The 16944-nt window shown below is 41.3% G+C and overlaps 1 protein-coding gene across 1 annotated transcript in view; it reads right to left on the bottom strand.

The window, feature by feature from the left end:
• Positions 1 to 16944, bottom strand: part of ARFGEF3 (ARFGEF family member 3) — a 156617-nt gene that overhangs the window by 69479 nt on the left and 70194 nt on the right. The window contains exons 9-14 of the mRNA XM_088453279.1: positions 16483 to 16587; positions 15995 to 16319; positions 9860 to 9972; positions 6651 to 7564; positions 2162 to 2328; positions 1152 to 1317 (exon numbers count right to left, since the gene is read on the bottom strand). Coding sequence (XP_088309405.1) covers positions 1152 to 1317; positions 2162 to 2328; positions 6651 to 7564; positions 9860 to 9972; positions 15995 to 16319; positions 16483 to 16587 — 1790 coding nt within the window. The remainder of the gene's footprint in view (positions 1 to 1151; positions 1318 to 2161; positions 2329 to 6650; positions 7565 to 9859; positions 9973 to 15994; positions 16320 to 16482; positions 16588 to 16944) is intronic.

The following is a 16944-nucleotide window of genomic DNA, read 5'->3' as shown; positions in this document are numbered from 1 at the left end:
GAATCTCTCACAGTCCTGTCGCTTTCATCTTAAAAATATTTCCAATATTAGACCCTTTCTCACCCAGGATGCCACTAAAACCCTCATACACTCATTGGTCATCTCCAGATTGGACTACTGTAACCTTCTCCTATCTGGCCTCCCCAAATCGCTTCTCTCCCCTCTCCAGTCTGTCCTCAATGCTGCTGCTCGGCTCATCTTCCTCTCAAAACGCTCTGCATCTGCCTCCCCTCTCCTACAAGTCCTCCACTGGCTCCCTTTCCCTTTTAGAACCCAATTTAAGGTTCTCACACTCACTTACAAAGCCCTCAGCCATTCCTCTCCCATTTACATCTTTGATCTCATCTCCCTTCACTCTCCTGTCCGCCCTCTTCGTTCAACAAATGCACGCCGCCTCTCATGCCAATTGATTACTTCCTCCCACTCCCGCCTCCAAGATTTTGCCCGCGCTGCTCCCCACCTTTGGAACTCTCTCCCGCTTCCCATCAGACTCTCCACGTCTCTACAATCCTTCAAACGGGCTCTCAAGACCCACTACTTCATCAAAGCCTTCCAGCTCTCATCTTAACTTGCTGCTACATACTCTTCCTCCCTGCCTACCCCATCTGTTTCACCCCTGTTTGTCTGTCCCTCCCCCTTAGAATGTAAGCTCCTATGAGCAGGGCTCTCTACCCTCTTGTGCATCTCCTAACTATACCTTCATCTACTTCTTACTCTCTACCAGGGCACCTAACACTTGATTGCTTTGCATTGTTGCTTATCTGGATGTTATGGTCGTGAATGTAGCAATGTATATTATCCATGTCCTGTAATGTATTGTACTGTACTGTACGTCACTGTAAATCAATCTATTTGTTTATGTACTTTGTAAGGCGCTGCGGAACACTTGTGGCGCCATATAAATAAACGATAATAATAATAATATATAACCAAACCTAAGGATGACAGAAGCACAATTTACCTCACTGTACTACTTCACTAAATTTTTTTATGAATTAACAAACTTTTGGCTTAGGGGTGCCATAAAAAACACTGCTGATGCACTAGGGTGCCATGATTCAACAAAGTTTGGGAACCACTGCATTAGATTACATTTTCAGCATACAAATTGGATAAGAACTAATAACAGCAACCATCACTATATTACTCACTAATCAGCATAATAATGAGCGGTAAGCAGTGTCCCTCGGGACTCCCCCAGTATCCAGACTCTCCAAGCATGTTTCTGTCCAGGACTTGGTGGTATAGCTCCTCGATCCAGGCCTGAGAGAATACTATTAATGCTCCACTTGACTGCACCTGCTTCATGAACTCTTTCTGTTGAGAGACAGAAGGGGTGGGACAAAGTCAAGATAGTAATAAGGCATTCTAATAGGTTCAACTGAAGCCTGATGTGCTATAGCAGAGAGTCCCAAATGCTGCCATTACACTCAGGTTTTAAGGATATCCTTGCTTGAGTCCAGATGGTTAAAATTGACTGAGGTACTAATTAAGTCAGCTGTGCTCAAGCATGGATATCCTTAAAATGTGAACTGTAATGGCGGAGTTTGGGAACACTTGTGCTATAGGGTTGCAGTGAAGTCACTAGATATAGCATTCTATTGGTTCATTAATTTATTAACAGATATATATATATATATATTATATATGTGACGCAAAGGGGTGGGGTTGGGTCCAAGGAGGGAGAGAGGGGAGGAATATATAAAGTTGGAGGGAAGGAAGACGAAGGGCTGGTCCCAGAGGAGAGGCCAGCCCGCAGTTAATAGCCACTGTAGGGGGCAGAGAGGGGCTGTGGGGAGGGATGAGGTGGAGCAGCTGGAAAGGGTAATATCTCTGTGCCCGGTCTCGTGGTAACCCTGTTCCCTACGACCCAGTAAATATATTGGCGCCTCTCAAATGTTTGGGGGGAGGGCGAGAAACTCCCGTTCTGTAGCCTGTGTGGAATAAGTGTGTGTGTGCATCAAAATTAAATTATGTTTTGCCCCCCAACCTCTAACATGGACACACATACACACTACAGTTTGGTGGCAGCCAATAAACCAGAGCACCCAGAGAAAACCCACACAAACATGAAGAAAACATACAAACACCACACAGAACTGCCATGACTGAGAATTGAACTCATAATTTCAGTGCTATATTACATAAATATTTCACTTACTAGGGTCACTGGGGCCAGAGCAGTTTTTTTCCTGTAGTAATCACTGTTAGCAAGCTTTAGGTTTAGCAGAAGAGCATAATAGGATGCCACGTATAGACTGTCCGCATTCAGGAGGCTCTGAACACTTGCAACGCCGTTATTTTGAAAGCCTGGTGAATGCATTACACCTTCAAAAGAATGTAAGACAATTCTAAAAATACATATGTAACTACATTACCTATCTTATATTATATATACAAAGTAGAGAGCACCCAAATACATTGCATGTATATTACCCCTTTCTAGCTTCCAAGATGCATTTAAAGTAGCGTTTCCTGTTTAATGTTAGGGAACACAAAATGAATGATATTTTAGAGGTGGCAGTGACAGGGCTTAGGTCTAGAATCAGATCATGGTAGGTATTTATCATCTTTCAGGAGCACTATGGGAAGATTCAGAGATGGACACAGTGCCAATGTTTGCGCAGTTAAGCGATTGTTTCGCTGCTGCCCATGTGGGAAAAGTAAGAAACACATACTGGGCGCATGTGAACATAGGTGTGCCATGCCGTATGCAGTTGCATATGACATGGCCACGATTAGAGATGGAATCTGTGATGCATGGCCATTTCAGGGTGAAGACTGGGAGGTGACCTGAAGTGGACGCAAACAGAGGGCGACTCATGTGCATGTTATAGGAGTGTCATGGGCGTGATTCAGCATACGGCTGTATTTTTTTTCGCACCACCGCAGCACAGAGAACATGTTTTAAGAAATTTAAAAGAAAGACTCTGTGCTAGCCAGGGACTGTTGGAGGGGTCAATGCTCCGACTAATGGTGCGTCGATGGGGAGCTCAGATTCACAAGCGTACTTGAGCATTGCTCAGATATGCAAAGTGGGCAACGCAGAGTTTGCGTGGTCTGTTGCATGTTACTGCACATGGGGAATGCTTAAACTGGCATTTGTATATTTTTGCAAATGCAAATCCATTAGAAATCGCATCCACATATGAATAGTATCAGATTCAGACTCTTCTATGGAAGAGATCACTTACACACGCATTACTGCCAAAAGTAACATAAAAACACACATTCATTCATGTGCAATAAAGCCATATCTCCCTAATTCTCAAGCTGTTGCTCTGCAGGAGGAGATTCAAGGGTGGAAAGGGTGCATCGACATAAGCAGAAGAGGACGCAGAGTCTTATCCCAACCACTCTCACAAAAGGAACATGTTCTACACTGCATCCGGGATAGGGATGATCAAGCATCTAATCAGAGATGAGGTGGGCTGGGCCTGGGGGCAGGGTAGCATCTATGCCCCTGGACTGATACACTTTTAGGGATTTGAAGCTACATGCCACCTACAGCAGCACTCTGCATACACAAGCAATGTGGCTGCTTTAATTGTTTTATAACACAATCAGATTGGCTAGCCAGAAACCTCTACCTGCTTCCCACCACAAACCATGTCACTGCTGCTTGTGGCTGCCGTGATAATTGGGAATAACAGAAGCCTGTCATACCAAGCAAATGATTTCTAGCATGCTGATTCATAGATGGCACTGGTATTGACCAATCACAGTGGTGAGAGGTCTCTACACACTGATTGGTGGATAGCTGGAGCTATCAACCAATCAAAGTGTAGGAAGATTAAGAGAGAACCACAAGAGAGGTAATTTAATTGACTCACCCCATAGATCTGAGGTCTGCTTTTAATGAGAAAAGGGGAGGGTTTTCTCTTTGTTATGGGGAAATGGGGATGGTCTGATCTAAGATTTCAATTTACATGTATATGGGATCTGATTTTCAATAGAAAGAGAGATTATGATCTGGGATTTGAATTTAAAATGGCTCTGGTTTGGAATTTGATTTATTTTTATGAGAAAAGATGTCGGATCTAATGTATGATTCTGACAAAAGAGGTTGGAGGTCTAATAGGTGGTCTGATCTTTATTATGCTAGGAATAAAGGAAAAATACTGGGAATGCTACTTTACAATTTATTTTACCAATTTAAGGAGATTATTGTTTTGTTCTCAAACTGGAGTATATCCAGTATATTAATCATACTTTCTATGATTTGACATGTTTGTGAAGGATGACAGCAGTCATATTTGTAGGTTCATTCTATAAAAGATGGGTAGATCATCCTTTTTGTGAGCAGCAATATAGGTGTCTCAGATGATAAAACACACTGTTTTAATCTTACAGCCTCCAGCTATAATTTTCAAGACTATGGACATATATTGTTTCCTTTATTATATTATCAGTCATTAGAACGCTCTCAGTATAGTATATCGGACACTAGAAGGCTTATTATATAGTATGCAGGCCACTAGAATGCTTCCTGTATTGTAAATAGGTAACTTGAAAGCTGTATGTATTGTGCATTGGTTACTAAAATGCTCCCTATATTGTATAACTGTCATTAAAATGCTCCATGTATTGTCTAACAGTAATTTGAATGCTCTACGTCAGGGGTAGGGAACCTTTTTTCTGCTGAGGGCCATTTTGATATATATATAACATTATTTGCAGGCCCGGTACAGGCTACGCCCCCTCCGTGTGATGTCACATGGGGCGGGGGCCACAATCGCCGATGATTACAACTCTGTAAGGGCATTAGTGTGACCGTCTGAAGTGTCCTAAGGACGCTCCTGGTGGCACTGCTGCATAGATTCTGGCTGCAGGGTGTCATTCTAGGCATCCTGCTAGCCAGATGAGGCTAGCAGAAAAAAGCTCTGTGGGCCAGACCAAATGATTCTGCGGGCCTTATACGGCCCCCGGGCCCTAGGTTCCCCATCTCTGCTCTATGTGTTGTATATTGGTCACTAGAATGCCCAATATATTATATAGGGTTCACTGTAAAGTTCTTTGTATTGTGCAACTCGTCATAATTGTCTGTACTTTGTCAGATGGGAAAGCTGGAAGGTATTGATTAGACAGAATGCAGCTTTTTTTGCCACACACTTTTTTCCATTGCCGTGTGTTGGTAGAAAACTTTTCCACCTTCTACAAGTAATTTATGAGAAAGGACATTTACAGCTGCATGTAGATGAAATGTAATAATAGAAGTTCTGATTTAACTTTTGGTTTAAGTGCATGCTCCCTGGAGTGCTGTTTGCACAGCATTCTGGGGCACTGTTTGGGAGTGATGTCGGTGGATACAGACCGCAATGTCACTCCCAGGGGACCGGAGCTGGAGGAGGAGGAGATCCATTCTGCACGTGTGCAGAAGGGATTACCACCATTACAGACAAGGGATGCAGCGGGACAGCATGGACACATGGGATGCGACTGTGTAAGCTGAAGCACAGCTGGCTGCAGTCACATCCCATGTGTTAGTGCCAGGTAAGACCAATACACGTAAAATGCAAGCTGTTGCAATATAAGCATAATATTGTAATATTTTACATTTTATTAGCAATAGTTCCCTACCATGACAGAACGTGTTAGAGTGGAGGCAGTATTTACATTTTACATGCAGTAAAAAGTATTGTTATAGGTTATTTGCCATTTCACGGAGATAAGCTGCATGGAGGGTCCTACTGTAGACCGATGCTGTTTAACGTGGGCTCATCCTGTTTCTCAAAAGGAGTGATGTGTGGCCTTATCACTTCACAGGCTGGAAGTGCGGATGATGTCAGAAACCAGGCCAACAGAGGTCACCCTCCAACTGCACATCTGATAATGAGCTAATCTATTTTAATTGATTGTCAGGCATTGATCTCAGCTTAAGGTCACAAATATGACAACATAGAACCAATTATCTTTTATCAAATAAAGAAACATTTGTTCACTATAATCATATTATTATCGCAAACACCTTCAGTACCGATGAGCCCCTGATACCTTTATAAAAGTATCTGTTAATGTTATTTGTAACTCTTTTATAAAAGTAAACTTGTAGTTTAGGAAACATTATTTCATATACATTATTAATGGCTAATACACATAGGGCCTGATTCAGACTTGGGCCACCATCGACCCGCTTGCGAGCGCACAGCGCTCGCGAGCGGGTCTGAATCAGGCCCAGAGTGAGATATCTCTCTCAACTGTGAACCTGAACAAACCATATTGCAATGCAAGGGGTGTAAATACATACATTTATTTACATGTCAGTGGCAAACGCAGGATTTCTAGAGGGGGGTTTCCAAATGCTTGATTTTAAAGCGAGTGTGGCCTGTCCATGAAGAGTGCAGAATTAGTACTTAATCAGCTGTAATATGTGTCATACAAAGTGTATTGTGTATCATAATTCCAGCATACACAGGACCAGTGATCACAATAAGCCATTAGATTTGGCAGTAGGGCCATCCTTCCTGAGCTGGATGTTTCTCTCTGCACATTTTAAATATCCCCCACCTGCAGTGCAGCATGGTTTTACCAAGATGATCAGTTGAGAGATATATCTCTCTCTATTCCCAACTCTGAATCAGGCCCATAGTACCAAGATGTCTGCTAATTATTTCACAATTTAAATTAAGTTGTTCATTATTAAAGATTACCAGCTTGCAAACTTGAACAAAATGTTGATGAAAAATTCTGCAATGTGGAATCAACTTCCTCCATTCTCTGCAGTGTCAGAAGTCGTGGAATCAGCCCTTCCAGAGATTGCACAAAGAGCCGAGCACTGTGCTGATCTGCCTCCTGGTTTTTCAGCAGTTTTAAAGACAAAGCCGCAGTCCGTAATGATCTATGTCCAGGACAGTCTCTAGGAGTCTGATCTTCATCAGCCAGAGAACAGTTATCAGACCCAATGTCAGAGACATCAGATCTACCTGAATCCTTCTCTGCAGCCATTGAATACTGATCACAGGAATCAAATTCAGTCCTAGAGAGGTCTTGCTCATCAACACTAAAATTACTCTCACTGTACCTGGAGCCATAAGATCTTGCCCTACTATCAACTGATAAAAAATTAGTTATGTCTGGATACACCGTAATATGACTTCTTTGTACCACATCCGGTTGATCTACAACTTCTAACTCTGCATCTTTACTACGATTATCTTGGAGAGTTGGCGATTGTAAATTATTCCCTTGCCCGTCCACATTGTCTTCTGGTGTAGTCTGCCCCAAATCTCCTTCTAACGTGGTCTGTCCTGTGTCTGTGGTCACACTAATGCTTATATCAGGACTTTTCTCTGTCTGCAGCTCCCAAGGTGTGTGCTCTGAGGAAAGAATGCGCCTTTGCCACCTGAAGTCCGCCTCATTAACTTCCATGGACTCTCTGCTTGACTCAGCTCCATCCCTTAGCTCATCAAGACGTCGAAGGAGATGCTGGACCTGATCTTCCTTGAGACCTCTTCCTTGGCTCAGTTCATCCAAAGCTCCAAGCAAGGCACAAACACAGGACACTGATGCATAACAGGCTTCAATGCCTCCTTTCATGCATGCCTCTGCCATGCCATCCATAATTCTACAACATAAAATAACAAAGACTAAATACTAATTGTCAAACTTTCAGGTCATGTATAACATGCATACACTGTATGTGGCTGAACGAGCTGAATTACAGAATAAGGAAATTACATGTAAAAAACATTTTCATACTCTATTTGCAATATGCAATATTTATCATTGGTGAATAAACTCCCTTGTATACTTTACAGGTATTTCACAATACTGGTCAGAAATTTGGAATTCCCAACAATGGTGTCTATTTACTAGAGATGTGCGGGTTCGGTTTTACTCGGTTATGTTCGGATCTCAAATACGGCATTTAATTGGCTATCGGCTATCACGTGTTTTGGATAGCCAATAAAATAAATCCAAACTAATCCGAACTTGCAATAATTTTGGCGAAAAGAACTGAGTAAATCCGAGTAAAACCGAACCCGCACATCTCTACTACTTACTAAGCCTTGGATGGTCATAAAGTGAACGGAGATAAAGTACCAGTCAATCAGCTCCTGTCATTTTTTTAAACACAACCTGAAACATGGCAGTTAGGAGCTGATTGGTTGGTACTTTATCTCTGTTCAATTTATCTCCAATCCAAGGCTTAGTAAATAGACCTCATAGTTTGTAGTGGTTTTGTACAGAATATAGTGAATATATGTGCAGATTGTTTCATTAATCATAGAAGGAATGCTTGTCCTCAATGGGTAAAGGGAAATGTATTGTAAAAAAAGATGAAAAACACAAGTTAGGTAACTAAAGAGACAAGCCTTCTAAAGAGTGGGGAAGTGGACCAGTGAACTTAGCCATAGCAACCAATCAGCTTTTACCTTTAATTTTATAGAATGTACTTGATAAACGCTAGCTAGAAGCTGATTGGTTCCTATTGAAAATTTCTCCACTCTTTATGCCTTATTATACTTCTTAGGTCTATTAACATAATTCAGCATATACTAAGATCATGTTTCTAACTGAAAGTATCAATCATTTGTTCTCTGTGGAAATGCTGGTCCTGTTTTGTATCTGGGTGCACAAAAACAATTCATACTAACAAAAGCTAAAATAGTTTCATGCTGTAACCATTATTCTATTATAAATGCCACAATAAAATGCTTATATGCTAAAAATATGTAATAATTTAAACAGCATAATGATTTTGCTGGGTCATATATTATAAGTACCAGTTCCCTGCTCCCTATAGGGAGGCATAGACAAGGGTTAATAGGTCTTTTGCTGGTAATCTCTCAGCTTAGTTTCTGGAGACTGTACAAAGACAAAAACAGGTATATTTAAGCTTCTTCAGACTGTACAAAATAAATACAAGTATATTTATTTCTGCTTTCTTGCACATAGCAAGAAACAACAAAAGAGAAAACAGATAGCCCTTAAGGTGGTTGGGTATGGGATCCAGGCGGTCGGGATGCCGCCGGTCAGAAAAATGCAGGATCATCCAGACAGTCAGAATCCAGACACTAGAAGGTAAGGCCCCCAAGGCTGACCCTTACCCCTCCCTTTCCCTCTTTGGTGCCTAACCCTAACCTACCTCCCCCTAGTGCCTGAACCTAATCTCCCCCTCCCCGCACACTAAACCTTATCCTCCCCCCTTAGTGCCTAACCCTATCCCTCCCTCTAGTGTATAACCCCCGATACGTCCCTTCAGGATGCCGGCAGAACTGTCTGGATTCCAGCGCCGGAATTTTTACTGTCGGCATCCTGCACGCCGAGATATTGACTACATCCTCTGTTAAGTCACAGGGCACAATGTTTTATGGGAATTGTGTTGCTGTACATCACAAAACACTAAAAGGGGTCCTCTGAACCTTTGTCAGTATTACATGCTTTTATCACAGACAGTCAATTTCTAAGGAGAAACCATTAACAAAAAAACAAAGCGCATCGGAAACTGTTAATAAATAAATAAATAAAATAAAATAATACAACCCCCCAAATATGTACATTTCTTAACACAGCCCTGTGTTATTGTGCAACAGAGAGTGCAACTATTTGCTAAACAGTAAACAAAACTCCACACATCTGTTTTCATAAATTTTAGAATATTTGATCACATTCACCTAATAATCTTTATAACTGAGCTCTGGCAGTAATAAATTCAATAGAAGTACAATAATACTACCAGTATGCATGAGGTTGTTCTACACAAAACTGATGAATCACAGTATTCGAAACCAAGCTATGAAAATTTGCAACACCCAAATGAAAGAAATCTGTTGCCTAATGATTAGTAACATAAGCAGGTTTTACAGCATAAAACTATAGACCCTGTCAGGAAAAGTCAAGGTTTGAAGCAACTCACAACTTTAGCAGGTCCAGATGGGACTTCCTCTTTGATATGGACCTTTTTCTTGTTTCTGGTTCAGTAGTGCATGGCCCTGAAAGGTCGAAAATTCTCTGAGGACTGCTGAGTATCTAGGAGTCAGAAGACAAGCAGTCTAATAAGTAGGATCATCCCTGGGTGCATATTATGCTCATTACACTTTGCCAGGATGACATAAAACTATAGTTAACGTACCGGACAGTACATACAGTGTATATAATAGGCGTGTTTTATGTGAAAATTTCCACTGGTTCTTTGCCTGAAAGCATCTCAAAGCTAGGTCAACAATGTAATGTGAGAATGCCATGAACACAGATATTTACTCTGAAAGTTCTCTTGTCAAGTAATATGTATTATTATTATTATTATTATTATTATTAACACTCATTTATGTAGTGATAGTATACAACGCAGTTCTTTATAACTGGAATAAAGTACCACAGTAATAATATAAGACTGGATATTAACAAACATATACAAAGGAAAGTGTGTCCTGCTAACAATGCAATGTTACAATCTACAGTAAAATAGGAGTTTTATACATACATATTGAATATTGTCTAGCCAGATTGCAATGAGAAGAATAGTTTAGTAGTGCTATAGTATATATCCAATCACACAGCAATGTTGATTTAGGTTGTTGAAGTATATAAATAATGAATAATGTTTTTGGTGAACTGCATAGATTGGTTGTATTTGGGTAAACTAGCTTGAGAAGGTTAAGAAGCTGATTTAGGAAATTGATAAGTTTGCGTTTCCAGGGAGCACATGAAGTTTGGAGTCTAGGGGAAAGTCTTGTAGTATATGGGAGGAATTCCACACAGCGGGTGAAGCCATAAATAGTTCTGTAACTGGGAATGGGAGCAGGTAATGAGTGATAATGAGAGGCATAGATAATGGGCAGAGTGGAGGACTCAAATTCGGAGATAATCTGAAACACATGAATATTCTTATGTTGGTCCAATTTAATTATTGGTTTTATATGATTGTAGAAGTATTTTATATTAGGATTTGGTCAAATACATGCAAGAAAAGGTAGGAATGGCAGAGCGGCAGTATCTGTGTGTTTTGAAAAATGAATCTAGCTGCTGCACTCATAGATCATAGAGATGAAAGCCTGTTTAGGGGAAGACCAGTAGGAAAGTAACTGCAATAATACTTAATGTACAGTAAAGGAGGCCTTTTGCAAAGTTTTGTGTGAGATCCATGTATATTCTTGGGGATATTACATGAAGCGAGCAGAGATTGGATGTGAAGAACAAAGGACAGTTCGGAGTCTAGGACACTTAGGGGGTATTCAATTAGGTGCCAGAATAGCAAAAATGCCGCACCTGCTGGGTTTTTCCTGCAGGTGCGGGATATCTGCTATTCAATTAGGTGCAAGGTTTTTTCAGTTTTTGAGCACCGGGAGGTTGTTTTTTTATTGAGCACCTCCAGAGCACGACCAATTTTTCCTAACAAACATTTTTAGGAAAATTGGTTTGGAAATGCTCTGGGACTCCAGTGACATCCCTCCTAATGACTAATTAAGCAATTGGAAGTTTCCAATTATCTCAATTAGTCCTTAATTACTCACCTTCCAAAGCGGTGCCTTCTTCCTCCAACATTGGGAGACGGGTCTTCTGTAGCAGGGCGAGTATGTGTGAGTGTTTTGTAAGTGTGTATGAGCGAGTATGTGTGTGTGCATGAGTGTGTGTGTGTGTGTGTCACCCCCTGTGTGTGTATTCCCAGTGTAGTTGGCGCTGGAAGTACTACATCTCCCAGCAGCCCTGGCACCTCCCAGCAGCACCCGAAGCCTCCCAGCAGCCCCCGGGACTCCCAGCAGCCCCCTCCCCTGTGACAAGATGAAGGGGAGGCCTTTATTTTTAACAAAGCAGACCAACATAGGAGAGCATGGCATATGAAAATGTGCTTGGAGGAAGTTAGTAACTGTCAGTGCAGGTGCAGTGTGACGGTTGATTCTCTGACTCACTGCTCTTACATTGGAGCTCTGCCCCCCCCCCCCCCCCCACTGTTACATATCAGCCAGTGCCTTCAGATAAGTGCAGGTTAAGGAACTGGAAGACATCCTGAGCAAACTTGCTTAAACAAAAATTTCAAATCAGAGACTCCACAGCCTACTTGGAGGGGACCAAGTAGACCTCCATGGCCCTGACGAATTTCAACCATAGCCAAAAACCTAATCCGGATAAAACTACACCACCATGCCAAATGTGGTGGAGCTAGGTACAAAACTCTGGCCGTGCATAATGGACAAATAGACAGACACACTTTCTTGCTTATTATATAGACAATATAATGTATGTATTCTAAAACAACCATATTAACATTTACAACATTTTCAACTGTAACCAGAATAATCTCAGTGCTTGTGTGGGTCTGACTGTCTGAAGTAACCACATCTAACCTACAGTCTATAGTTGGGTACACATTAGACGATGTGTACCCAGCACAATCTCGTGAGCGATGGGACCCGGCGGGGGTGCCGGAATCGGCAAGTGCATACACACTTGCCGATACTGGCAGCGATGGAGCGACATCTAGTGTGTAGGAGCCTTAAGTCTATAGATTATTCTGGGCTCAGATAACGATTCTCAACAGACATTCATATCAGTCTTTATGTTTTAAGAAATCCAAACAGCAAGCAGTATGATCTGTATTTTGTGGTTTGTGATGAAGTAGGGAGGAAATAAATAATCATGCTTAAGATGCTTCCATTATAATAAAACAGTAAGGAGCTTCATGCAAAAGTTCTTATAAATAGGGCATACTGATATTGGGATAAAGTTGCTAGTGGGGTACAGCAGGAATAAATATTGGGCCATATAATATTTAATCTTTTTTTACATGATGACACAATCTGCAGCGTTTCCTGAGTGAAGGGGGAGGGATCAGTTATGCTTGATCACCAACATAGCATCTTCTTTTAATTTTGTCCAATGTTTGAATATGTCCAACTGAAAGACAGGCTTTCTACATTGTACAGTAGCTACTGACAAGCAGGGCAGAATTATCAGGTTTTCCGTATGAAGCTGTATTGGCTTCAGTCTGTAAACTTTCCCAAATTTTATGTCATGTGTCTTTCTATATATTTAGAACATCAACCAATGGTCATGAAAAGTCAGTATTACGTCCAATAACCAGGTTTGAGAATTCAGACCTTATAAAAATCAACTAAATCCATAACTAACTAAAGTAGCCTTATAGAACAGAATTATGAATAGCATTCACAAACGCTTTTCAAAGTGTCTCTGGAATATATTGTAAGTTACTGTATTTGCAATAAAGCTTATGCATATCAGCATTCATCTGTAAATAAGCCAGTATCTCTAACTCTCAATTTAAAAAGAGAATAATAGTTTGCACAGAAAATATACATACAATGCTAAACGTCTGTCAAGGCATAGAAACTTTTACATATAGATTTGTGAATGTTACAATTTGATTTGTAATATTGGAGATCTTTTTATTTTAAGTTTAGTGCCCCAGCTTTTAAACTGCAATAATTTGTAAAATGTATTCGTCGAGAGCAATCGCATAAGCCTACATGCAACAACTATTGAAAATCTTTCAAATCGAAATGATTCCATCTTAATGGACTCACAGTTGTCTTGGTTACCAATATAATAATGAGGATGAGATTGTTTGACAGGCTAGGAAATGAAAGAATCGCAAAAATCTAATAGGAAAGTGCTTAGGAATGGCCTCGACCCAAACAAACCAACTGAGCAAATCTAAGCCATTATGTGCCACCTAAAGCAGATATGGAATGGTAAGAGTAAAACACTTAATTATGCCTGTTTTCAGATGGATCTCTTGCATCTAATATAGGATTAGTGCAAGTGCGTGCTGAAGAAGATGGTAGCGTACGGACAAGAACGGTCTTGCAGCATAGATGTATACAACTCTGCATATGGGAGGATGTATGAAATGTGTCCAGTGCAAGCAATGCGGGAGCAATTACGCATGACTTGTACTTGGTAAAAAAAATACTATAAAAAAAAAATACTAATATGTTCATATATCATCAAGAGGTCACCATGATGCAAATAATCCATTACAGATTTTATAAGTGCAGGTTCCATTAGCATACAGTATAGAATATACTAGTTTCCCAACATTCATGTTTGCTATCTGTGTACAGAAGTGCTATTTCTCAGCAGGAACGCTGTTCCTGAACCACTCATTAACCATTAGATAGGGCCCTATTTACTACAATCCGCATTTAAAATGCGGTTGTAGTGTGATATTTCCGAGCAAATTTAGGAAATATCACAGGATTTTATCAAATATCCCTTGCAGGGACAGAGCCTGCGATAAAGCTCTGTCCCTGCGAATCCCGTACGCACACTTCTCCTACCTCAACCCCACCACCTTTCACAGTTGACCGGAGTCACAGTGCAGGAGCCGGGAGACCAGCTGACCGGAGCCCTAGAGGACATAACCGAAGCACTGACCTCCGGGTTCCTGGAATCAGGTAAGTTTTTTTTTTTTTTTACAGTGACCACCATGTGGAATCCAGAGTCTGGATGCCGGACTTGGGATTCTGACCGCCGGGATCCCGAAAACCAGCATCCCGTACCCAACCCGTGGACAACAGACATTTAACTATGGCACCCCCATCCAGTTACTCCTGATTGGACTTTCTTTCTTTATAAAGCAGAGAATAAGTTGCAATTGTGTAAACACACCATTACTGTACTTGGCCTACATTAGAACAAGCCCACCTGTTCCACCATCCAGGCCTTTTTGAGTTCCAAGGAGTCTAATTACTAATTAGTGTTAGGAGATAGAGTGAAAAGTGATAAGGTGCCAGCCAATCAGCTCCCAACTGTCATTTTCAAACACAGCCTGTGACATGGCAGTTGGGAGCTGATTGGCTGGCACCTTATCACTTTTCACTCTGTCTCCTAACACTGCTTAGTAAGTAGACCCACAAGTCTGCCCATAAGGCTGTAAAAGAGGACCCACCTGATGTGACCTGTCCTAAACAGGACTGCACAGAGGTTTTGCAGCAATTTATGACTTAATGTGAATGAAGTTGTCCAATGTGGGAGCCACCTCTATGACTCGGTGCCACCCACTCAAGGTGTAAAGTAAAAAATGTACATTTGCAATTATATATTAAGTGATGTCATGGGGGCATTAGCCCACTGTGAAAATTGGAGTGTAATGAAAAGTGGTGCTATTTATTACAACAGGGAAGACTAAGCAGCCCATGAGGACCATGTAGTACATCAGGTTGCTCCAAGGCCGGTTTAAGGGGGGGCGACAGGGGCGGTCGTCCCTGGGCCCCCACACACACCCCCACCGATGCCTCGGCTGACCGCAATGGGGGCGGAGCCAATATGGCAAGCCCGCCCCCTTATCCTTAAGCATTGCATCATTAATCGCACACGGGGGGGGCGGAGCCTAATGAATTGAGGAGGTGCCAGCCGGGTCCTTTTGCTACCTGCTGCTGCTTCAAGTGTAAATGTACTGTATTAGTGTGTATGTATGTACAGTATGTATGTATGTATGTATGTGATATTGTGCATATGTGTTGGTATGCATACTGTGTATGTATGTGTTAATGTGTATATATGTGTTAGTGTGTGTATTCTGTTTATGTGTGAGTGGTGTCTTTGTGTGGGGTTTTCGGGGGGAGGGGGGAAGGCTCGGTTCTGTGTGGCTTGAAGGGGGCCCCCACAGCTAAATTGCCCTGGGGCCTCCACAAACCTTAATCCGGCCCTGGGTTGCTCATAACAGTTCTACATAGACACTGGAATCACACAAAATACTGGAATCTATAAGCAGAGTTACATTGTATGAATGTTTTAATTTGAACAATACATTCATGCACATTCCCAGTGTTCTATAAAAACAGATGAACAAGTTTCACCTTCAGTGACCCCATTCATTAGTCTCTTAGAGAAACACAGAGAAATGATAGCAGTTGAGCATATGAATAAATTAAGCAGATTACTGTGATTCATCTTCTATAAACATTAATTAGTTATTTTCAAGAAAAAGCTTGATATGCCTAAAAAGCAGAAGTGCAAGATATTTTACTCTCAATTAAGAAGCACAATGGAAGTGATGAGATGGACAGGAGTGATCCTGAAGTGCACTAACCTCTTTCATGATTTTGATGGCTTCCACACGATTCTGTGGTGGAGCATACAGTAAAATACGGTGATAGAGGGACTGCAAGACTGGCCTCATAGACTCAACAGAGCCCATGAGTCTTACTAACTCTGCTGCAATATAATAGATGGTCCGGGCAACTGGGCCGCTGAGCGCAGGTGCTGTGGAAGAACATGCTGATCCCCGTCCCTGATCGGCTACTCCAGCTGAGTGACAGTCAGAGTTGGCACAGGTGTTACCATGAGCAGAGGTTATAGTTTTGTCATGGACTGGATTTCCAAGGATCACTACAAGGGCTGGACATAGCTGCTTCCTGCAAAAAAACACCTAGAATAAATTAATCAATATTTCGAACATACACACTGAAAATGTAAAAAAAAAAAAATTAAACAATGTATATAATGGGTTATACGAAGATATTATTACTTATGTACTGGAGAAAGTGCCAAAATTTGCACTGCCAAACTATTACTTACCATATTAGATCCATAAAGGCTTTGTGGTTATGCATTGTAGGGGACGAACTGTTCAACATTGAAAGAATACACTCAAGGTACAGAAGTTGCAATGGATGATTTTCACTGCAAATAAATGATATAATTACAAAGAATAACCTCTGTACTGAACATGATCCAAGACATGGATGACTAAAGGATGCCTAAGGAACAAAACACAAATTGCATAGATAAAGAAAAAGTTTAAAAGCTTTAACAGATATATATGCAGTGCTATTTTTCAGCAGGAAAAAGCAAGAACCCAGTTAACAGTTTGAGACTACCTCAGACTCAAACAGAAATCCGCACTAAAGGGGCTGAATGCAGATTCCCGATTATCGGGAACCTGCGCTTGCACAGGACCCATTTGCGAGTCAGCAGAATGGGTCCTGCATAATCGCATGCAGCCTGTCTGATTGACAGGCAGAGGCATTCAAGAGGCTG

The sequence above is a fragment of the Taudactylus pleione genome, unplaced genomic scaffold (assembly GCF_031769625.1).
Source record: "Taudactylus pleione unplaced genomic scaffold, aTauple2 ptg000006l, whole genome shotgun sequence".
Lineage (NCBI taxonomy): Eukaryota > Metazoa > Chordata > Amphibia > Anura > Myobatrachidae > Taudactylus > Taudactylus pleione.
Note: the sequence above shows the minus strand (reverse complement) of the source record. Positions and strands in the feature narration are given on the sequence as shown.